Consider the following 22,818-nt stretch of genomic DNA (forward strand, 5'->3'; position numbering starts at 1 on the left):
ATCCACCCTCCACCGACACTGGTATTTCCGCTGATGCAGCCGAACCGGGAGTGCGCGCGTGGGCTGGGGACAGACAAGAGGCCCAAGTCGCGTCCGAGCAAGCTGTCCATGTGCTCGTCCACCCGTGTATCTGCCCACAGACCGAGTGCTCAGGACGCTCAGGCACCGACTCTTGTTGTCATGCACCAGCCTGTATCCGGCTTCATCACCCGCTTCACCAAATGCCAAGGACGTTCGTGGTCCCTTGAGAGCGCGGATTGAGGGTCGCATGCGCTCCACACCTGCATCGTGTCAAGGAGTATCGACCCGCACGCGGTAAATCCCTCCAAACTCTGGTCCAAGGGCGGCCCCTCGAAATAGCGCGGGTATATCTGCGTGGCCGTCCCTCGCCCGTCGCTGCTCCAGCCGCGACCCGCTGCCTGCATCTCGGACACGATGCTTGCTTTCCAGCGCCAGGCAGCTGCCCTTGGCCTGCTGCTACTTGCGTTGGTCCCGCATGTGCACTCGCGGCCTGCTGTCCCTGCGCTCGGCAAGCGAGCATATCCGTCCTGCGACGCCACGCCCCCATTCGACCCGCAATGGGGCGTGGTCCTGCCGGCCTCCCCCGATCCTACCGATGATGTGACAGTGTTCACTTCTGGATCCAAGAATGTCTGGGGCGTCACGTAAGTCCTGAGGGCTGTGCTGCTGGGTAACAGCGCCGACCAGGATGGCGTGAGAGCGGGCATACCCAGCACAGCCAACTACCACAATCTGTCGCTGACCTGTTCTTGACCTGCTCTTGCCCTGCTTTGACCCGCCCTCCGTCGACACAGCTACGACGACGGACCCGGAGACTTTACCCACAACGTCCTTGACAACTTGGACAAGAAGGGCATCAAGGTCACATTTTTCCTCATCGGGTGTCGCATCGTCGGCAGGGAAGACGTCCTCCGCCGTGCCTACAAGAGCGGCCACCAGATTGGGTATGAGGCCTGTGACTGCGGCTCGATCGTGCTTAAATATGCTGCAATGTGCTGGAATATGCTGCTGCAATGTGCTTGAATGTACTGCTGCATGATGTTCAAATCGATCGGGATTATCGTGTCTCGATCGAAATCGCGCTGACAGCACGTTCGACTCTATACTGACCTGTCGTTCTCCCTTGTCAATGCACTCCCTGGCCCGTTGCTGCCCACATTCGCTGCTGCCCACATTCGCTGCTGCCCACATTCGCTTCTGTCCAGAATTCGTAAGTGCCCAACCGATACTTCAAGAAACCGACACTTCAAGCAACCGACGCCGCTAGCGGTCGGGCTATCGCGCGGCCACACATCGATACTAACCCTTCGTCACTCTCGCAGACACATACACCCATCCGTACCTGACCAGCTTGAGCAACCAGGACATTGGTAAACCCCTTCCGCTTGTCCTCACCGATACTCTCTCGAGCGAAGCCCGCGTCCTTGCCTCCTCCCATCGGACCTTGAATGTATCCATGTCCGGTACTGCTCGCTACAACTAACAACGTCCTTGGCGCCTCAGTTTCCGAAGTCATGTGGACTGCCAAGATCATCTATGACATCATCGGCGTCGTGCCGCTGTACATGCGCCCGCCGTACGGAAACATCGACGACCGTGTCCGTGGCATTCTCAAGAGCCTCGGCCTTCGCGTGGTTCTCTGGAATCGAGGTGGGGGGCAATACCACTCGGCTTGGAGTGCAGCTGGTGATCATGGAGAAACGTACCCCGACTCACGTCCTTTCGCTCGACATATCTCTCAGACACCAACGACTGGCAGCTGGACTTTCCAAACACGGGCCAAACCCAGGCGCACATCATCAGCGATGTCACCAGCTGGGCCTCCAACCCTCCCAGCGAGGGCATCGTCTCGCTCGAGCACGACTTTTGGCAGGACACTGCTGCCGTCAGCGTCTCTGTGTTGGACATCATCCTCAAGCAGGGCTTCAAAGTTGTCCCCATCGCCAGCCTGGACCATCGCCCAGCGTACACATCAACCTTGATGCCGCCCACTGTGCCCGACAGCAGCTTTATCGCCGGGTGCTATGTGGATGGGCCCAAGCGCGCCCTCGGTTACTTTGCCGGGGTAAGTACGAGTTCTGGCGAGAGCGGTGCTGGTACAGTCACCAACACAGCCGTGACCTTGAGAATGGGGCCAGACAGCATGCTGCCGTCTCAACGCCCCTCGAAAGCTGCACCACTGATATCACCCGCAACTCCAGTCCTCCGCCACCATGACCAGGGCCGTTTGCGCGGGTCTGTGCTCCGCGCAAAAAGCAAAGTAAGCGCTCGCCCCGAGCGTGTTTCGAGTATGCCGAGCATAGAGAAACAGGGATTCGCCAAGACATGTTGGCTTGCCTGCATTATACAGGTACATGTCCTGACCACGCTGCCGGGCTGACACACTGTCTTCGATCCCTTCCCAAACCAGATACTACGGCCTGGAAAACTCGAACGAATGCTACTGTGGTGGCAGTGTCGTCCTCAACGGTGCCAGTGGCAATGGCGTCGGCCGTGTCGGCACCAAGCTTCCCGACAGCCAATGCAGCTCCAAGTGCGCCGGTGATTCGACTCAGACCTGTGGTGGCGCTTGGACCATCTGGGTCAACACAGTTGCTGGAGCTCCAGCCCCACCACCACCACCACCTCCTCCTCCTCCTCCTCCACCACCTCCGCCGCCGCCCTCCGCGCCTCAGTTGCCAGGCTGCTTTGTGGACGGATCGCAGCGAGCGCTCTCAACATACACCGGGGTGAGTCCCAGCGGCTTTGTTTCGCCTTCCCGCTCTGCTTTTTGTGGATGCTAACGTTTTGGAATCCGCTCTTAATTTGTCAATTCAGTCTTCGCCGTCTATGACCAGGGCTGCGTGCTCGAACACTTGCAAGCAACAGAACTTCAAGTAGGTGCCAGTGCCAGTGCCAGTGCCGCAATCAAAAATCCACGCTTGCTCCTGTTTGTGCGGTCGTGACGCTACCATGCTCCATCTCACGATCCCGGTGGCGCATTTGGGAGACTAAATCCATTCATTGGGGACAGGTACTACGGTGTCGAATACTCAAGCGAATGTTATTGTGGCAATGCCATTCTCACTGCCGGCGCCGGCGGAAACGGTGTCGGCCAAGTCGGGGCAAAGCTCCCCGACAGCCAATGTAGCTCCAAGTGCGCTGGTGACTCGACCCAGACCTGCGGCGGTGTTTGGACCATCTGGATCGATGCTGTCTCTGGAAACCCTCCCACACCACCTTCACCTCCTCCTCCTCCCCCGCCACCCACTTCCCAGTCGCCGAACTGCTATATCGATGGGAGCACGCGAGTTTTGTCAGCATCCTTCACGGTAAGCAGAGCTGTAGCAAAACAGTCGTGAGACCCTCGGACGCACATCGATTGCAGCTGACCCTTGTGCGGTTTATGCAGCAATCCGGATCCAACAGCCCTCAGACCTGTGCACAAACGTGCGCCGCCGGCGGATACAAGTGAGTACCTTGGCGCCTTGTTCCGACTGCCGCCACACCCGGCCATACTTGAACTCTTGAGCACACGCCAGATCCATCTATGCTGCAATCCTCTGACAGTCGTGATCGCGACGCTGTGTCGTTTGACTTGCTCATAGATACTATGGCGTGGAATATGGAAGCGAATGCTACTGCGACAACAAGATTGCCAGCGGCACTGCCGGTGGTGACGGAGGTACTGCCGGTACCATTGCGCCGGCCAGCCAGTGCAATATGCCCTGTGCCGGCGACGCCAAGCAAAACTGCGGTGCCGCTTGGCGCATCTGGGTCGGCCAGACAGCTGCAGGACCTGTCGCTGCATCATTTGCAGCCGCTCCTGCGCAAGAGCCTGGCTGCTATGCCAGTCCCGAATCGAGCCCGATTCTCAATGAAAAGTCTATGGTAAGCCTATGCGATTGTAGACCTGTTCCTTAATGTGCACACAGATGGTGCCAGCTGCTTCAATACCGCTTCATCATGTCGCCGCTGCTAAACCATACCACTTTTGCTGTAGAACAAAATCTCTATGAATCGGGAGGCCTGCGCCCAGTTTTGTTCCCAAGACAACTACACGTAAGTATATTGAGGAAATTCGTCCGTCCTTGCTCTCTCGCTCTCACTTTCTATCGAATGCCCTTTGGCTCGTCTGCAAAACGAAGTAAAGGGCAGTAGAGCTGCTCTCAGCAGAACTGGCAAACGACACCGCGCTTATCGCAACATGCGTCATGATTAGATACTACGCTCTTCAGAACGGCAGTCAATGCCGTTGCGGCAACAGTCTCGAGGGACCGAGTGTCGATCCCGGCAACTGCAGCATGCGCTGCTCTGGCGACATCAGCAAGACCTGCGGCGGTGCCCAGTTTGCCTGGGTGAATCGTGTTTCGATCTAGATACACTGCCACAGCCACTATCGATATCGTCCTTGACAACGGGAAAACTACGTTTGAAGCCTCGATGCCATTTTCTTAAAATGAAATATACATCATTAATGATCAACTACTATCTATCTCCTCCCTTTCTCTCCCCAACCACATCCCCAATTTGTTCTCCCTTCTATCGAACACCTGTATGCGCCGCGCTCCTCGGCTCTCCTCTGCCTCGGTGACTTTGCCTGCACTTCTGGCAATACAACATGCTTGCATCATCACCGCAGATAAAATGAGCTTCATCCTTTCCATCTTACCTTTTGTTCGAGTTGACGTGTGGTCCGATGGTTGCTTGTGACGACAGTTCAAACCGACATGGTCTCCTCCCCTTGTGAACAAGATCTTCCAAGCTACGACCACATCGCAATCCATGCGCTGGGTTGCAAGTCCTTGATGGCGGCCAAGCGAATACAGCCCGTTGATCCAGCACAGGACTGTTCGTTCGGTGGATAGAGTATATTAGGTCCAAAAAGGGAGGGGGATCAAAAACGGGCTCAGCGAGTGAGGGAAAGAAAGAATATGGGATGGATGTGGGAGACAGCATGTTCGCTCGGTGGCATTGGTGGCATTGGTGGCATTGGTGGCATTGGTGGCATGGAGTGCTGAAGATACGGGCTATAGCGAGACTGCCGTGTCGCGTTCATGCATGCATCCCATCGTATTTGTCCAAGAGAGGGCGAGGAGGTAGCAGCACTCAGACGTTGCTGCTTAGAAGCCGAAAATGCCTCGGAGGGAGAATCCGAGTTTGCCCTTGAAAGCGCAAGCAGAAAAGAACAGTGACGGCAATGAGCCAACCTGACGACAATCGGCCTGGCCAGCTCACACCCAAGGCCACTGCGCGACGAGCCTCTCTAGCATTCTCCTCCTCGAAGCTGCGACGGCTCGGTACCGAATGGCCGATCCAGCCGAATACTGCTGCCTCTGTTTCAGCGCACACGCACCCAGCCGTCCAGGATGGCCCACCTTTTGTCCAGCAGTACTGGACTGGCCAGGGATAGCGGTGGCGGACTCGAAGCGGCCAGAGTGCTCGATCGAGGACCGCAGCGAGCCCCCGTCGAGCGAGGCAGTGGGCAGCATGTCCACGGATTGTGCCGACATGGACGCAGGGGTCTGCAGCACCGAGTGGGTGGGCGAGCTCGCTGGGCTCGGTGACGAGGTTTCGCTGGCCCGATGGTGGGTGCAGTTCGGCGGGTGATGCGACTGGCGGGTCGAGGCGACTGAGACTCGGAGAACGTCCATGGCGAACAGCGGATGCAGATGGCGACGTGCAGATGGCGACGACGAAGATGGCAATGACGCCGATGGCGGCGATGGAGGGCAGGGATGACGGGGCTGGTGCACGATGAGTTTTTCTGCCGCCGCTTGTGGGCGGCGACGGCGACGATTGGCCCGCGACGGCGCCATCGGATTGGCTGGCACGGACCAATCACAGCGCTCCATCTGCACTCGATCCAGCACCATCTGCACTCGATCCATTCGATCCATTCGATCCACTCGAGAATCATCGTGACTTGGCGTGACTTGGCTTGGCTGTTCTGTTTCGTTCTGGAATGGACTGCACTGGAATGGACAGGTCGCTGCTGCTTGGAGCATGCTGGCTCGGTGTGTATCGGCAGAGACACCGCTCGCTCGATATGCTCAGACCGCAGACCACAGACTACAGCGGCAGCCCGTCGTGCCATGCTCGACAGCACCAGAGTCCATCGACGGCGTCGCAGAGGCAAGCGGGGCACTCCCTTGGTCTCATACCGCACGCGCCCAAACGGACGGGATTGGCATTCGTGGGCGGCAGACTTGGGCTCCGCGACCATGTTGCGGGCCGCACTGGCCTTTGCTGCAGCGATGTGTGTCGACCAGACCGGCCTATTGGTGCGACCGGGCTGTCAACGCACGAATGCGGTGCAGACCACTCCCCGAGCGATTTCCCAACTCTGTCGCCTTGCGTGCTCGGGCTTGCTTTTGCCACTTCCATTCCAGGACGAGCGTCGCCGCTATCGCGCATCACGCTGGCCGTCCGCAGCCAGCACGACCGATGCCGGCTGGTCTTCCATGGCTGCTCTCCCAAGCACCTCGTCTGCCTGTTCCAGAATGTCAGTGTGGGCGTTCCCCGCGTTCCGTCTCGGTGCAGTGCGACCTCGGTGGCTGCTGGCGCCGTTGCTGCAAGGCCCGCTGGCGGCATCGTTTGACTTTTCCCGCACCTGGTGTTCCTCTGATACCCCCCGCGCCACCGCCTCGTCCCCCAGTCATATGTCGACCCGCCTTGACCGGCGCGTATCCTTCGCCCACTATTGGCCAGAAATCGTCGTCCGCGACGCGTCCTCCCAGAGTCTGTGTCGCCAAAACCTTTCATCGCCATGCACTCCTCATGCCCGGCTTGCCTCCATCGCCACCAGCGCCATCGCCATCGCCCTATTTATTCCCCCCCTGCGTCCCCGGCCATCTTCGCCTGCATCAATGCTCCCGCCCACCTCTGCCTCCTCAGCCCGGCCTGGCTCTCAGTCTCGCTCTGCCAAACCATCCGCGCCATGTCTCTCGTGTATCGCCCAACCGATCTCCCTCTCAGGGAAAACCGCTGCAATCTGAAGCTCAAAGAGGTTGGTGTCGACCCAGCGGTCCGCTGAGTGGCAACCTCGCGAGACATGTCTGCAGCGAGGAGCCCAGGAGTGGGTCGGACCCGGGGCTGCATCGGAGAGGTTCTCCATCCGCTCCGTCCCAGCTTTGCGTCTGCACCCAGACAGCTCCTGACTCTGGCTCCTTCTGCACCCGTCCTGCAGCAACACAAGGCCCTCTTCCACACACCATACAGCTGCTGCCTGAGTAGTCTGCTGGATGAATTCGACCTGTTTATGAAGCACCCGCCCGCGAGCCTCGCTGCCGTCCGGGAGACAGAAGCAACCTCCTCGGCCGTAAGCCGCAAGGACAAGGCCAAATCTGCCGACTGGACCATCTGGGTCTCCCGCCCGGTCCTGGACAGGTTCCATCGTCTCAAGAAGCTCTCGGGCGCCACCAGCCATGCCGATTTTGTCGACATGCTCCTGAATATGCATGCAAAGAGCCCGTCCCAGGTCAGCACACCCCCTCAGTCGCCTGTCCATCACCGCCCCCGACCGATTCGGGTCAAGACCGCCCACTCCAAGACTCTGAGCAAGACGGAGCCGACCATCGAACCACAAACGTATGTATCTGCTCTTCTTGACCTAGCTATCACCCTGGCTGTGCTTAATTCAGTTGTTCCTCGCTCCGCACTTGCCACAGCTAACAGTCGATCCTCATCTTTCCTCACAGTCCCAGCATGGATGGGTCCAAGGAGTTTCGCGAGCTGATTACCCAGTTGGCTGAAGACATCGACTCTGGACTGGCTGCTCCCGATGACATCCTCCAAGTGACCCCGCCGGAGCCAGTCCCCCTCTACGTATATCCTGCGAACAACGTGCCCACACCTCTCCCCACGATGCAAAACATCATTCGCCCCCATGTCCCTACTTTCGTGGTGGATCCCCCGACAATGTCCACGGAACCCGCGATGTCTATCTTCGACTTGGACAAGACGTACTACGATAGGTTCCCGCAGCAGTTCGACAACAACTTTCTGTATCCATTCGACAATGACCGCTCGTACCTGTCGCCGCAACAGCCCATGCAAGTGTTGCCAACCCCAAGCAGATCTCCCGTCGATGTTCTTCCGTTTCTCGAGTCGAATAGCAACGAGAAATACTTGACCTTGCCCAGCCATCAAGTCCTTATTAATACTCCCACTCTTCCTATGAATGAAGAGTTCCTCCAGTCCCTCGAAGTTAACAGGCCGATCGATGGCTACATGGACGACAACCAACTCATCGAGCCATATGTCCTTGAGCCGACTCTGGTGCCGCCCTTCCCTGCTTTTGTCGCTGTCGGGAATGATACGATCCTGCTCGGTACTCCCTTCCCCTCCCTTCAAGCGCCTGAGGATATGGATTTCTTGGCGATCGACGAGTACCCCAAGACTCACAGCCAGCTCGACTACAGCTTCACCGAAATACTCACCATCCCCTCAAGTACCGTCCCAATGCCAAACAATCCGTTGAGCCACCCTCTCCAGGACCACTTCGATACCACCGAGTTTCCCGACTCTGCCCTCGTTGCCGACGATGCGTCGTTCCTTCCAGATCCCTTTGGTGCCAATTTCGAGCCTTTGTCACCGATAAACTATCAGGAATTGAGCGATTTCGAACAGAGCGACGCTGCCTTTTCGTCGCCGCTCTTCCATTCCCCATACTCAAATAGTCCCATCTAATTCCCTGACACCGCCTTCTCCCTCTGTATATATACACCCAACTAATTCTATCAACACGCTGTGATTCTACGATCGCCCAACAACCTAACTTGCGCACCGTTCGTTTCGTCTCGCCATCGGTCCGTCCGTGTGGGGTGTTGTCCTCTGTGTGTACATTGGGTTATTGCGCTGGCAGTGGCAAGGAGTATCAGATAGCTTGTTCCGCTGACCCGGCGGCTGTCTGCCACTTGGGGAGTTGAGTTACTCATCCAGATGCGCTTCCGTTGGAGATCTCGAGGCTCTGGCATCATGAGGAACCAGAAAGTCGCTGACAGTGTCGTCAATCAATCGGCCCTTCGGACAGGCAGTAAAGCCCCCGCCATTGCTTGCTTGGTGTGAGTGTTCCTGGCATAACCCATTCTTGCATCGGGCCGATCCTGCCCAGCGCTCGAGCTGGTTTGCTGTCCTGCCGGCTCAAACCCCCGCTCGGTCATGTCCAGGCCACAGCGCGCCGAACTCGCTTTCGTCATCCAAACGGACTTGCTTGGTCGAGCCAACCGCACCGATTCCGTCCTTGGGCCGATGAACAGCACCAGCCCGGACTCGGTCGCCGCACCCACAGACAAGGCTGGATACTGCAGCCTCTGCCGGGCAAACTTTCTCAACGGCAAGCGCCATTTCTTCACCCAGACCCATGCTGCGAATGTCCAGCGGCTCTTGTCTCGACAGAAGGAGGTGCAGTGTCATTCCCAGCCAGCCCGCTGTCTCGCTGCCGAATCCCCTGGCCTCGCACCCGGGATGTCCATATCATCAACTATTCAACTAAGCAGCCCATCACTCGTGTGCGTTTGCTCCTATTCCGCGATCACTCTCATCCTCGGGAGCAGTTCAGTCATAGCACTCATTCACGGTCTCATGGCACGAGCGCTGCGCACGTCCACGTGGCTCGGCGACGTGGCGAATGTGATTGGCGCCTGGTTGCGATCGATCCGGCTCGATCCTGGGCTCTCGTCTCGTCTCTCGTCTCTCGCCTCTCGCGTCCTCTCGTCTCTTTGGCGGCCAACCAGCGCCGAAAGCCAGTCTTGCCTCTCATCCAGCACCCGAGTCCTGTCGCCCTCCTCCCCAGTGTGCCGGCTGCCGAGCAGATCCACAGCACCACGATGAAGCACATTCTCCTGGCAGTCTTTGTCCTCCTGGCCTCTATCGCTGCCGTCCAGGCCACCACTCTCACCTACCGAGTCCAGCCCCACGAGCGGGCATGCTTCTACACCCTCAGCAGCTACCAGGGCGAGAAGATTGCGTTTTATTTTGCGGTAGGGAGGGATGGGAACTCCGTGTGATGCAAAAAATTGGGATGAGTCGGAGAGCCGGTCCTTGGGTACGGAACCCCATCGTCAGGTTTGCGCTCACCGCATGCTCTGTGTGCCCTGGCTAACCAATATCGTGTACATTTTTCGCGAATGCACCCCTGTCTCTGTCGGCCGGCTCATGTTGCGCACCGTCTGGGGTCGATTTGCCATTGCCGCGGATCCCACTTTGGTCGATCTGCATCGGTAACGCTCGTTGTCGATCACACCCGTCGTCCACATTCGACACGGCAATCGATGGTGTCTCCGCGGATGCTGTCCGCCTCACCACCTGTCGCTTTCTTGGACTTCCGGACCGGTGATCTTGAAACACACCAAATCAAAATGCGGACGGCCCCGCAACTGCACCTCGTAACCACCTGCATCCACCATGCATCGTCCGATCCTGATCACCCGATCCAACGGCCATTCGTCGTGGCCATCGCCAGGTCCAATCCGGCGGCCAGTTCGACATTGATTTTGAAGTGACGGATCCTCGCAACGAGGTCATCATCTCCGCAAACCGCGAACGCCAGGTGGATTACGTCTTTTCGGCCAAGCACGTTGGCGAATACAGCTTCTGCTTCAGCAATGTCATGTCCACCTTTGCCGAGAAGGTCATCGACTTTGACATCACTGCCGAGCACGAGAACTCACAGGACGCCCAGCGCGAGCTCCAGAAGATCACCGTTACCGGCCACTCCGACAAGACCAAGGACAAGCCCGTCGAGACCAACCAGAACCCGACTGCTTTTGACGAGACCCTCAATGCCATCGGCGGCAAGAGCTCGCAAATCATGCGACTCCAAAAGTACTTCAGGACCCGAGAAAACCGCAACTTTGCCACCGTCCAGAGCACCGAGAACCGCATCTTTTGGTTTGCCGTCGGCGAGAGCGCCGCCATCATTGCTGTGGCGGTCATTCAGGTGTTCCTGATCCAGACCTTCTTCAGCAAGCCCACCCGTGGACGAATCTGACGTGTGCTACTGCCATCTGTTCCGCGATGCAGGCCGATAAGATCTCATCAAGCGTCACCGATAGCGCGCATAGTTAGCGGGGGAGCTGCACTGTCTGCAGACCGGAGCAATATACTTTGTTGTAGCACCAACGTCGACCGCAGAGTGGATCGATGATCCGAATGGTTGTCCATGTCGGTCCTCTCGGGAGCCAGACCCATCGAGTGAAAGGACCATGGCGGTTGTTGCTGTTGCGAAGGTGCAGTGCGGAGGAGTTTCAGATCGACAACTCCATCCGCCAGGCCCGGCTGGGAGCGACACAAACACTGTGCTGTTTTCAGATGAGGGCTTGTATCCAAGGTGTATTCTCGGATCATCAATTGTGCACGTAATCACACAGCATCCCTTCCAAAAATATACATCGCAGAGCACCACGCTGCAAACGCACGGGCAGGCGCTTAGTTCTTGGCAACAAACTCAACACCCTTGGCAATGTTCTTCTTGAGCTCGGGGATGGCATCAGCGTAGAGCTTCTGCTCAAAGGCCGAGAGCTCACCAAGAGGGTGGACCTTGGCAACACCCTCAGGCTGCAAGGAGTAAGCGTTGTGGCCGAGTTAGTGAGTGGTAGCGCGCTTTCACATGCCGGTTCGCCATGCCGATCAACGGATCAGCAGGCCCAACAGGCTGGATGGACCAGGCCACAGCTTTAGACACGACGGGGACGAGGTATACTCACGCCGAGCTCGACGTTGGAGGAGAACCACTCAACACCGTCCTTCTTGGCGACCTCAGAGAAGACATAAGAGGGCTCGACGACGTTCTTCTTGCCGCTGAGAGCCTCAAGGAGAGAGACAGTGAAGCGGGCGCCAGCCTGGGCCATGGAGAGGGTGGCAGAGCCTGGTAGGTGATAGCATGGGATGAGCAAGGGTGTCAGTCGAGGCCTCAGCCAGAGTGGAACGGCAGGAGGCGGGTGCTTACCAGTTCCGTCCTTGGCCTTGACGACCTCATCACCACCGTACTGGATGCGATGGGTGAGCTTCTCGAGCTCCTCCTGGGTGAACTTGTGGCCGGTCTAGGGATGGTCATGCAGCCGCAGGTGAGAACACAGCCTATCCAAAGTTCTTCGCAGGGTCTCGCCATGACGCGGTCTCTCCGAGGAGCACGAGGCAATCCATACCTGGGAAAGGAGAGGGATGATGGTGACGCCAGAGTGGCCGCCGACAACGGTGACCTTGGTGTCAACAGGGTTGGTGCCCTTAACCTCAGAGACGAAGCGGGAGGCACGGACAACATCGAGGGTGGTGACACCAAAGAGACGCTTGGGGTCAAAGACGCCGTGCTTCTTCAGGACCTCAGCAACGATGGGGACGGTGGAGTTGACAGGGTTGGCAATGACGAGGATGTGTGCCTTGGGGGCGTGCCTGCAAGGGTCCATGGGGTTAGCAGTGAAACCGAGCAGGTTGGTCGTGCGCTCAAATGCTGGTCGGTCGGTCGTGATGCCACACAGCGGGGTCATCGGGGGGCTGTCGCAGGTCGCACGTACTGGGCAGCAGCCTCGGCAAGGGTCTTGACAATGCCGGCGTTGGTGTTGAACAGATCATCACGGGTCATGCCGGGCTTGCGGGGAACACCGGCGGGGATGACAATGACGTCCGAGTTGGCAATGGCAGCGCCGAGCTCGGCAGGGCCCTTGTGGCCGGTGACCTTGGAGTTGGTGTTGATGTGCGAGAGATCGGCGGCGACACCGGGGGTGTTGACGATGTCGTAGAGAGACAGGTGGGTAACGAGGGGGTTGAGCTTGAGGAGGAGGGAGAGGGGCTGGCCAATACCGCCGGCAGCGCCGAGAACGGCAACCTTCTTGTTCTGCAGGATTGTCAATATGACAGAGGGGGGCGTCATGTTAGTGCATGCGACACGGCATACCGGAGGACGGCACAGGGATACTCACGGCAACAGCAGATGAGGCGAAGCCGCGCTTGAAGACAGTGGAGGCGAACATGGCGATGGGCAGTGCGGTGTGGAGATCTTTGGATGAGATTCTGACAAGTCGGCGCTTGCGGCGAGCGGCAGCGGCTTTATTCGGGCGAAAAATGCAAAACGATCTGCGGATCAAGCAGGCAGCGCGTGCCTGTGCGTGCTGGCATGTGGTTTCCACGTGGCCGAGATAGCGGGCTGGTGTTTGGGCGCTGACGATGCATCGCAGGCCCACTGGCGATGTTCTGGGATGCCATGCGATATTCCGGATGCTCTGGTGGCTCGGCATTGCGAATCGATACCGTTCATGGACAACCGCTGTCTCTGCGAATGGCTCGCAATTCATCGAGCGGCTCCGTTTCGCCAGCGGGTTCTGCCACAAATACTTTTTTGACTGATCCATTTGCTCAATGTTGGCCCGGCTGGCCGCTCGTGAGGTGCCTCGCCATTCAGACCCGACGACAATACACATATACCAGTCGATGATGCATTCGTGACAGCCCCTGCCTCTCGCACGCATCGTCGCATATCCTGCCGCGCCGTCGGTATCAGATACCGCCGATTCGGATTGCGCCACGCGCGGTCCAGAAGGCGAAACAGTGCTTCGCCGCCGGCTCGAGCCACCCCGCCAGCCACGTCTTGGCTGGGGCGGCAATGAATTTCATTCCGACCCCCTCGTCGAAACGCCCCCAGCAAAGCGCTCCACCTTCGGACGACGCTTCTGCCCTGCTCTGCACGCTCATCGCTCGCTGCTCATCCTCCCTGGCTGCCCGCACCAACCCAACCCAACCCAACCCAGCGCACCGAACCCCAGCCCATCCGATCTCTCCGCACCCCCCCATCTCACCGTCCGCCCCCAGCGATCCCCGCCATGTCTTTGGTATGTGTGCAATGCCCGAGTCCGGAGCAATTTGAGACTGCTTCTGGGCGGTGGGTGCTCGTCTTCGCATCGCCACCCCTTTCGTGGGCGCTGCTCCAGCCGTGGCTTGCGACTAATGCTCGGGCTGCCACTCGCTTCTGCATTGGTGTTCGGAAGTCAAAGGCACCCGTTGATCTCGAAACGACATGGGCAAAGATCAAGAACGGCCTCAATCAGATCTTTGAGCGGCTAGAGATCTCCTCGGTCGAGTACATGACCATCTATACGTACGTGTGTCCTGTTCCCGGTGCGCCTGTCGTGTTCATCAAAGAACGAGTGCGGCTCTCTCTTCTCACCGCTCTGCACATGTCCTTTGTCTTCTCTGTCGAAACATCCGTCTCGATCACCACCTCGACCTCGACTGGCTTGGATATCCCCCTGTTTTTGTTGGACCATGAATCTCTCCACTTTGCCCATATCGTCTCGCTTGGACCGACGGCTCAACAGTCAGATCTACAACTACTGCACTTCCCATCGCAACAACTTTGATGTCGATGGTCTTTCGAGCCGAGGTACGCATCGCTAGCGACCGCTTCGTCCCTGGCCGTGTGGATACCGCTCGGAAGCGGCGCAGCCGAGGGGCCGATGGCTCCGCTCTATCGCACCCGGGCCTGCCTGCCGGCCTTCACCTTGTGTCCAGATACCCGTCATCCAATGCCGCCTTTGCTCTGCCAACGCATGCGCTGACGCTGTGCTCCTTTCGGCTGCATCAGGCGCCAACCTCATGGGTGCCGACCTGTACATGTATCTCCGAGATGACCTCAAGAGCCGCATGGATGTCCTTCTGAAGGAAGCTGAACAATACAGCGGCGAGGAGCTCCTGGTGTTCTACAACAAACGATGGAAGGACTACACGATGGGAGCCACGACCGTCCACCACATTTTCCGATACCTGAACCGCAACTGGGTCAAGCGGGAAATGGAGGAGGGCCAGAAGGCCGTTTACGAAGTGTACACTGTGAGTGCATGATCCAGCACCGTCGATTACCCCGGGAGGGAGGGAGAGGAGGAGAGGTCGACGTCTACCCTACTCTGTCTCGTCTTCCCTTCAGCCGCACTCCATCTCCTTTCGCTTGCCTGTCTCCGTCGCCGTAGCCAATAATGCATGATGCTCGCCTCATGTCCACGTTGCGGGTGCACAATGAGGGCGGCTCCTCGTCGCTTTACTGTGAACATACGGTGATTTGTTTGTCGCTACGTTTTGACTCGATTGGTCTCCGATGCACGCCAGCTATCTCTCGTCTCTTGGCTTGAGCATCTGTTCAATCACATCAACACCAAGCTCACCGATGCCCTGCTCAAGCTCATTGAGAAACAGAGAAACGGAGAGACGGTGGATACCATGCTGATCAAGGGTGTCATTGACAGTTTTGGTAAGGCGCAAGATCCCGCTGCCGAGTGCTTGGAATGCACGTTTGCTCGGCGATCGCGCCCAGAAACCAAAGTCGGATACGGGAGTTTGGAGGGACAGTCCGCAATGCCCCAGTAGAGGCAGAGACTCTGGTCATGCGGCAGCACTCTCTGAAAATCATGCAGCATGAGTCGTCTAACCGAATCGCACCACAGTCTCCCTGGGCTTGGACCACCGCGACTCGTCAAAGTCCACCTTGGATATCTACAAGGCCCGTTTCCAGGACCAGTTCATTGCCGCCACCGAGGCATATTACAAGGCCGAAAGCGACCAGTTCATTGCCCACAACTCGGTCCCAGACTATATGAAGAAGGTGAGGCACCATCGTCCCGACTCTTTCTGGTTGCAGCGTCCAAGCCGGCGCCTGGGCCACATTGTGCATCGGGCGCCGATGGTCCTTCCTGTCGATTTGCGTGGCTCTGGATCTCACCCAATGCATTCCCAACATCTACGCTGGCTCAGGTCGAGACCCGACTGACTGAAGAAGAGGAGCGTGTGCAAATGTACCTCCACATCTCGACCCACCGCCCGCTGATCTCGACCTGCGAGACGGTCTTGATCAAGAACCATACGTCCGCAATGCAGGATGAGTTCCAGGAGCTGCTGGACCAGGACAAGGTCGAGGATCTCACGCGCATGTTCAACCTCGTCAGCCGCGTGCCCGAGGGACTTGATAAGCTTCGCCCCGTCTTTGAGGTCCATGTTCGGAAGCAGGGCATCAACGCCATCGAGAAGGTTGCTGAGGCAGCCGCCAACGCCGCTGCCGAGCCCGAGAAGGAGGACGGAGAGGATGACGAGGAGAAACCTGCCAAGAAGCCTGTTGCCAAGAAGGTGGTCGGCAGCGGAGACAAGTTCGAGAACGTGGACCCCAAGGTCTACGTCGAAGCCCTGCTTTCCGTCCACAAAAAGTACAACGATCTCTCCAGCGAGGCCTTCCGCAACGAAGCGGGATTCGTGGCCTCGCTCGATAAGGCCTGCCGCGAGTTTGTCAACCGCAACAAGGTCTGCGCCGCCAGCTCAAGCAAGTCGCCGGAGCTGCTGGCTCGATTCTGCGACTCGCTGCTTCGCAAGAGCAGTCGTGTGGCCGAAGAGGGTGAAGTCGAAGAGATTCTCAATAGCATCGTAAGTAGTCGCTCCCCGCGTTCAGGGACAGAAATGACGTGGCGCGAGAGAGCCAGGGCCAAGGATAGGAATGGGAGACACGATACGATGGCAAAGGCGCTCTATCGCAGTGGCGGTTTGCATGGCAATGCCGACTCCAGTGAGCACACACGTTTGTTGGGTCGGTCTCGGATGGGTGGGCTGGATCGGTCTAGCTAACGATACGGCCTTGGGTGGGCGGCCACAACCCCTGTAGATGATTGTGTTCAAGTACGTCGAGGACAAGGATGTGTTCCAAAAGTTCTATTCCAAGATGCTGGCCAAGCGTCTCGTCAACCAGACGTCGGCCAGTGACGACGCCGAAACCTCGATGATCAGCAAGCTCAAGGAAGCGTGTGGCTTTGAGTACACCAGCAAGCTGCAGAGAATGTTCCAGGATATCGGTGTGAGCAAGACGCTTGAGAATTCGTTCAGGTGAGCCTCTGAGTTTGCCTGATCGACGTGTGTGTGCTAGTTGGCGTGCCTATTGATTATATTGATTGACGCGGAGGTGACTGCGTCTTGACTGAGTGAGTGGTTTGTCCTTTCGTCGAGTGAAGCAGTCTGATAGACGACGCTGTCAGTGAAATGGGTGGTTGACTTTGACTTTTGCGGAGCCTAACTGGTCTGTTGCTTCTTCCGACACTACTCTGCTTCGTGTCGCCCAGGGAACACATGGATACTAACCGCGGTTCCGAGGACCTCCTGGACTTTGGCATTCTGGTCCTAGGCACGGCCAGCTGGCCGTTGCAGCCGCCTGCCACGCAGTTCAATATCCCGGACGACGTGAGTATTTGGGGCATCCATCGATGGCTAGCAGCATGCAACAGCCATATCTCTGCACACAATCATCTCGTGGCATTCGCAACCGGGCCGGACAGTACGTGTCCGGCGGCCTTTATTCTGGCCTATGGTCAGGCGCCTGAGCCCACAACTCGTGTTTGATGGTGTGCCCAGGGCTCGGGCCGATCCCAAGCTTGCAGCGACGAGGTACCGGTGGCAGTCGTCGTTCTTCTGTTTGGCTTACCAGCTTTGCGGTGCTCCTTGGATCATCCAGCTCCTCAAAACATACGAACGCTTCCAGCTGTTCTACCAGAACAAGTATTCCGGCCGTAAGCTGAACTGGCTCTTCCAGCTCAGCAAGGGCGAGGTCAAGACCAACTACCTCAAGGGCAGCAAGACAGGCTACACCTTCCAAGTGTCGACATACCAGATGGGCGTCCTGCTGCTATACAACAAGGCGACCAGCTACGGCTACGAGGAGATCCTGGGTAGCACGGGTCTCTCGGCCGAAGCGCTTCTGGGACAGTTGGGTATCCTGGTGAAGGCCAAGGTGCTCACGATGACCGGCGAGGGAACCAAGGTCGGTGATGCCAACACCCGGTACGAGCTGAACATGGACTTTAAGAGCAAAAAGATCAAGGTCAACCTCAATGTCGCTGTCAAGTCGGAGCAGAAGACAGAGTCGGAAGAAACCCACAAGACGGTTGAAGAAGACCGCAAACTCCTTATCCAGGTAAGTTTGCCGGGGGGGGGTCAAAATGAGCTGGGAGGGTGCGTGCTGTCAACAGCGCCTGGGGAGGGAGCCTCGTGGGCCCATCCACCCGGTGTGGGGTGGGAGCGTTTGTGGGCGAGGTCATGCAACGACAGATGAATGGCTTGCTGGATTGGACGACCCATCACCAAGCAAGAGCGGCTGCAACCGCCCCGCCGGGGAGAAAGCAGTCGTGCAGCCAGCATGACGCCATTTGCCCCGGAGCTATGCGGTGCTGACACACCTCCGTTCCTGCTGTCCAGGCTGCGATCGTCCGCATCATGAAGACCCGCAAGGTATTGAAGCACGTTGCGCTGATGCAGGAGGTGCTGACCCAGCTCCAGACCCGCTTCAAGCCCAAGGTGACAGACATCAAGAAGTGTATCGACATGCTGCTGGAGAAGGAGTATATTGAGCGCGCAGAGGGCCAAAAAGACATGTACAGGTACGAGGAGTGGCTGTGCGAGGGACATGTGTGGGTGCTGCTGCGTTTGCACGATGGCAGACGATGGCGATGCGGGTCGTGATGGCAACGAGCGCGTTCACCAGAGGACAGGGAGGGGGGGGTCGAATGGAAGCGACCGAACGGAGGCATATCGGGGGACACAAGAGGGGGGACCGCAGGAGCAGTCGGAGCAGTCGGAACAACCAGAGTGGCATTGCCCGCCTCGCAAAACAGTTGATTAACGACACCGCCTCTGCGACCGTCTCGGCCGCGACTCGTCCTGCGAACGAACAGCTATGTGGCATAAGTGCGCCTGCGGGCACTGGCCGCTCGAGACAAGTCCGGCCCTGCGAGAGCCACGGCCGCCCACCAGCACCGACGAGATGTGCAGCAGGACGCGATGAGCTTTGGTCGCCAGCCCGTGAGATTTTGGAGGGCGATGGTGGGTGCGCTGCGATGCACTGTCGTTGTGCTGGATGTGCGGAGCTGAAACAGCCCAGCGCGAGAAGCAAACACGCATTTCATGCAACAGACCAAGCATCGCGCAGCAGCAGCAGCAGCAAGGGGGGAGGGCCGGCAGGTGGCCGTGGGGACATGGCTGCGCAGGGCGGCTGTGCGACCTGCGCGGCTGTGGAAGGCAAAGACGCGGGGAGCCACGCGCACACATTCCTGGCGAGCGCGTGTCGCCTTGTCATGCTGGCGTGTTTGTGCTACGTGGTACGCGAGCGTGTCGCAGTCGAAATTGGGTGTCGCTGGAGCTGTGGGTGTCACTCTGACAGAGGCCCTTTGTTGCGCACAGAAGCTGTGGGGAGTGGTGACGGTGTGCGTGCAGGTTCCTGGGCTGCAGCGATGCATCCGCCAACCTCTGCATTTTATATGCGAGCCTTATTTCACTCCACATCGGCTTTGAATTTCGCATCCGCTCTGAATATCACATCCACCTCATTCTCAATTGACATCGCATCCATATTGGATTCCCGTCTGCACCACACCACACCACTGCATCCGTGCCCGTGCCAGGTTCCACCGCTGCTCCCTGCGTCCCATTCCCGCCTTGCCTCGCGAGCGCTCGTTGCCGTCGTCGCGCTCGGCCGCTGCGCCATGTACAAGGTCTTGTCCTGCGCACGACCAATCGCTGTCGCTGCTCCTCCACCGGCCTCCTTGCTGGGCTGCCCTGCCAACCACCCCCGCCTTTTCTCGTCTGGGCTTCGTCTTCTGCTCTGCCATCCTTCCTCCAGACCAAGCCGTGCTGATTCCTGCGGGTGCTCTCCCTCCAATCCGAGGCACCAGCAGTCGCCGACGGCCCTTTTCCTCCTCGCGCGAACGGGCTCGCTAACTGGGACAACAGGCGCTACCCCCTGTCTCCCTCCCCTCCCTCTGCCCCTCCCACTCCTGGGATATCCTTTGGCCCAGGACATCCAGCCAACGCCATGTGGATCCAAGCCAAGCTCTCGACCGTCCTCGTGCTGGCCGTAGCCCCGGCCTTGGTGCAGTCGTTTGGTCTCCAGATTCTGGCGCCCTCCGCCGGGTCTGAGATCAGAGTCACCGGCAAGAGCCCCTCGGTCACGCTCCAATACGGTGGCGACGGACCCTTCGCAGCCGGCCAGTGGGTCGACATGCTCTGCCAGGTAACGGCGCATCGATCACTTCCGCGCGGCGTGCTCACTCGCTTACTGGGCTGTCTGGTTCTGTCCTGATCTTGTCTGGTCTTGCCTGGTCTGTCCTGATCTTGCCTGGTCTGTCCGGACTGGGACTGGCCTGGGAGCGCACTGGGCATGGCTGTGGGCGGGTTTCCCTCGTTTTGCACCTCGACTGACGCTCTCGCATCCAAAACAACACCGGATATGTGCTTGCCATTCTGGAATCATCGGCACATGTCCTTTCCCTTACTTCATCAACGACCGGCTTGGATGGACCTCTTCGACCTCTTCAATCTCTTCGACCTCTTCGACCTCTATGATCAATGTCAATGCACCTCATCCGCCTGGCGATGGCGTGCAAATCCAACGCAACCTTGAAAACCACCACGACACCGATATTGACGCCGCTGCTCCTGCGTGGATGCAAATGTTGGAACACTGCGCCGGTGACGACCTTTCACTTGTTCGTCGAATCTCAACCATTCATGCCTGCCGCCTCTGAACACAGAGCATTGAGCTGCCCTCGGTCATCGACAGCTGCGAGGGCCTGACGGTCTCACGCTCGACCCAACAGACCGCCTCCTTCGACATTCCGTTGGGCCGCTTCCCCAACGGCCACATCCAACTCATCTTCTGCCCTCCTGGCTCAGCCAGCGCCTTCACCGCCGGATCCCCTTCGTCTTGTTTCGTGGCTCCCCAGCAGTTTGCCTACTACGAACCCAACAATCCTGCTACTCTTCCCGCCAACAATATCGTCCATATTGTGACTACTTCTGCTGCCCCTGCTCCATCTCCTCCATCTCCTCCATCTCCTCCTCCTCCTCCACCTCCACCACCACCACCCCCTCCTCCTCCTCCTCCTCCTCCTCCTGCAACCTCTGCTGGCCCTCAGTCTACCGCCACAGCAGACCACGTTTCCAGCTCAGTCCCCGCCCCTGTCCCCCTCCAACCTACCCCCATTGTCCGCACGGCTGTCGGCCCGATCCAAACCAGCATCGCGCCCACAGGCGGAGGTATGTTGAATCACCGTTCTTGATGCAGTATGCCATCTTACTGCCTGACAAGAGTCTGCTATCCATCGTTGCCGTGACACCGTCGCCCGGATACCATTGTCGAGATATCAGCGCTGCGACGTGATCGCTATTCCTTTCGTTGCCAAGTCATGAGACTCTGGCCGTGCTCTTGGCATCAAGAGTTGCTGCCACGCCTTGTGGTCGCCGCCTCGCTGGTCGCTCCATCGTCGCTGCTCTAACATGGCTGCACTGTCGGTCTTCTCTCGGATTATAGCAGTCGTTCAGCCTCCGCCCCCGGCACCCCTCTCCCCCGAACCAGGCTCAGTCTCTAATGTCCCCGGTACCATGACCAACGGCCTCCCAGCTGCCACGGTTGCCGGTATCATCGCTGGCTGCGTGGGACTTGTCAGTGTCCTGCTCGTCGCGGGATTCGTTCTCAAGCGCCAGCGCGACGTTGCGGCTGCCGACCAAAAGTTGCCCATGCGCATCATCATCCCGCCGTCGCCCGCATTCTCGTTCAATCCCTCGGAGGTCTCTGTGCCGTCAACCCCCAGACTCATGGATGCCTCCACAGTCCCGCCCTCGCTGCCGAGACTCGCAACCTTCACTCCGGAGATGGACCATAGCGTCATTATCAACGAAGCCGGGCTGACGCTCCATTCTCAGAGCACCGACAGCACTATCCCTCGACCGCCGCTGGTTCCGATCGAGGTGCCCATGATTGTCTATCCCGAGGAATTTGCCATCGAGGATGCCGATCGCCCCGTCATCGTTGGGACGTTCGAGGTCCATCCTATCGAGAACCCGCATTTCCATGTGGTCGCCGAGCAGGACATCCTGAACTGCCCCGGATCCCACCACTCGACCCAGTTTGAGATCCTGAGCGATAGTGCCTCCGTCTTGGACTCGGAGATTGATGCCTAGAAAGCGCCGGACTGGGGCACGCTGCTTTGGTCGATTTGGGGCGTGACATGCGAGGGGAAGGTCTTCGTCTTCAAATCCACCCGCTGGACTGACAGGCATCGGTAGTAGACCCGAAATCCAAGTAATGGCTATTGCGATTTACACGCTATGTAATCCCTCTTCCAATCTATCTTTCTCTCTCTATCTCTCTATCTCTCTATCTCTCTCACACTCTGTCTTTGCCGCTCCTGTCTTCCACTCCCAAAGCCCTCTCTTCTTCGCGTCCATTTCTCTGACCCCGATCGTCTCCATCCATCCGAGGAACTGTGACATCGACCTCGCCAAACTCCCTGGCTCTTACCTCCTCCCCTTCCGACCTTGCCAAAAATTGCTTCTATAACTCTTTCATTCCATGCAAATGTGTCTATCCAGGCGGCGCGCTGCGACAGACATCATCATCATGGATCTGGAGCCTCTCTCTTGGCCTACGGCTCGGTTGTTTGGCCTTGCCTCCCCCTCCCGTCCAAGAGTAATGTGCATTTCTTTCTCTATACTTTTCTCAACTCCCCTAGCGACTGTATCATCTGCTGGCTGGTTTGCGTCGTTGCGGATGCGCTCTTGCTTTCGCTTGTTCTTTCGATACTATGATACACGATATTCAGAAGAAAAAACGAGACTACCCTCTCCATTGTGTCCGCGCCGAATTTGATGGCCTCCGCCGAACGGGCCATCTGAAATCAAAGGGATCGGAACCTGGAGAAAGGGACATGGACGGGCTGTGGCGCATGCCACTCGGCCACGTGACCAACCGCAGCCGCGCCCGTGACCCATATCCGTTTCTGTCGTCCCAGTCCCAGCTTTTCCTGC

General features: G+C 58.2%; 6 protein-coding genes across 6 annotated transcripts; 5 read left to right on the top strand and 1 right to left on the bottom strand.

Annotated features, from left to right (window-relative positions):
- Window positions 1-435: 435 nt before the first annotated feature.
- Window positions 436-4,379, top strand: BJ171DRAFT_613982 (uncharacterized protein; the record flags this gene model as incomplete). The annotated part of the gene is made up of 13 exons (XM_053115309.1): window positions 436-665; window positions 816-965; window positions 1,227-1,231; window positions 1,525-1,671; window positions 1,764-2,086; window positions 2,223-2,281; window positions 2,432-2,750; window positions 2,839-2,897; window positions 3,035-3,332; window positions 3,389-3,471; window positions 3,609-3,891; window positions 4,004-4,062; window positions 4,223-4,379. 13 exons carry the CDS (start codon window positions 436-438, stop codon window positions 4,377-4,379), a joined length of 2,172 nt encoding a protein of 723 aa, XP_052967984.1.
- Window positions 4,380-6,871: 2,492 nt separating this feature from the next.
- On the top strand, window positions 6,872-8,778 carry BJ171DRAFT_598092 (uncharacterized protein). Its single transcript, XM_053114808.1, has 3 exons — window positions 6,872-7,009; window positions 7,190-7,590; window positions 7,701-8,778. The coding sequence occupies exons 1-3, from the start codon at window positions 6,941-6,943 to the stop codon at window positions 8,689-8,691; spliced, it is 1,461 nt and encodes a 486-aa protein (XP_052967985.1). The 5' UTR covers window positions 6,872-6,940; the 3' UTR covers window positions 8,692-8,778.
- Window positions 8,779-9,710: 932 nt separating this feature from the next.
- BJ171DRAFT_500097 (endosomal cargo receptor) lies at window positions 9,711-11,124 on the top strand. Its single transcript, XM_053110543.1, has 2 exons — window positions 9,711-9,983; window positions 10,466-11,124. Exons 1-2 carry the CDS (start codon window positions 9,831-9,833, stop codon window positions 10,991-10,993), a joined length of 681 nt encoding a protein of 226 aa, XP_052967986.1. The 5' UTR covers window positions 9,711-9,830; the 3' UTR covers window positions 10,994-11,124.
- Window positions 11,125-11,314: 190 nt separating this feature from the next.
- Window positions 11,315-13,030, bottom strand: BJ171DRAFT_598094 (malate dehydrogenase, NAD-dependent). Its single transcript, XM_053114809.1, has 6 exons — window positions 12,921-13,030; window positions 12,516-12,835; window positions 12,150-12,393; window positions 11,951-12,044; window positions 11,709-11,869; window positions 11,315-11,559 (listed from the first exon to the last, which is right to left on the bottom strand). The coding sequence occupies exons 1-6, from the start codon at window positions 12,969-12,971 to the stop codon at window positions 11,431-11,433; spliced, it is 999 nt and encodes a 332-aa protein (XP_052967987.1). The 5' UTR covers window positions 12,972-13,030; the 3' UTR covers window positions 11,315-11,430.
- A 647-nt stretch (window positions 13,031-13,677) lies between these two features.
- BJ171DRAFT_500101 (Cullin) lies at window positions 13,678-18,928 on the top strand. Its single transcript, XM_053110544.1, has 12 exons — window positions 13,678-13,826; window positions 13,983-14,092; window positions 14,313-14,377; window positions 14,579-14,823; window positions 15,097-15,238; window positions 15,432-15,589; window positions 15,739-16,398; window positions 16,634-16,851; window positions 17,085-17,202; window positions 17,474-17,932; window positions 18,214-18,395; window positions 18,690-18,928. The coding sequence occupies exons 1-12, from the start codon at window positions 13,818-13,820 to the stop codon at window positions 18,700-18,702; spliced, it is 2,379 nt and encodes a 792-aa protein (XP_052967988.1). The 5' UTR covers window positions 13,678-13,817; the 3' UTR covers window positions 18,703-18,928.
- A 677-nt stretch (window positions 18,929-19,605) lies between these two features.
- Window positions 19,606-22,168, top strand: BJ171DRAFT_54977 (uncharacterized protein). Its single transcript, XM_053113041.1, has 3 exons — window positions 19,606-20,023; window positions 20,544-21,048; window positions 21,323-22,168. The coding sequence occupies exons 1-3, from the start codon at window positions 19,826-19,828 to the stop codon at window positions 21,970-21,972; spliced, it is 1,353 nt and encodes a 450-aa protein (XP_052967989.1). The 5' UTR covers window positions 19,606-19,825; the 3' UTR covers window positions 21,973-22,168.
- The last annotated feature ends 650 nt before the right edge of the window (window positions 22,169-22,818 follow it).

The sequence above is a fragment of the Polychytrium aggregatum genome (assembly GCF_025602895.1).
Source record: "Polychytrium aggregatum strain JEL109 chromosome Unknown BJ171scaffold_13, whole genome shotgun sequence".
In the NCBI taxonomy this organism is placed as follows: domain Eukaryota; kingdom Fungi; phylum Chytridiomycota; class Chytridiomycetes; order Polychytriales; genus Polychytrium; species Polychytrium aggregatum.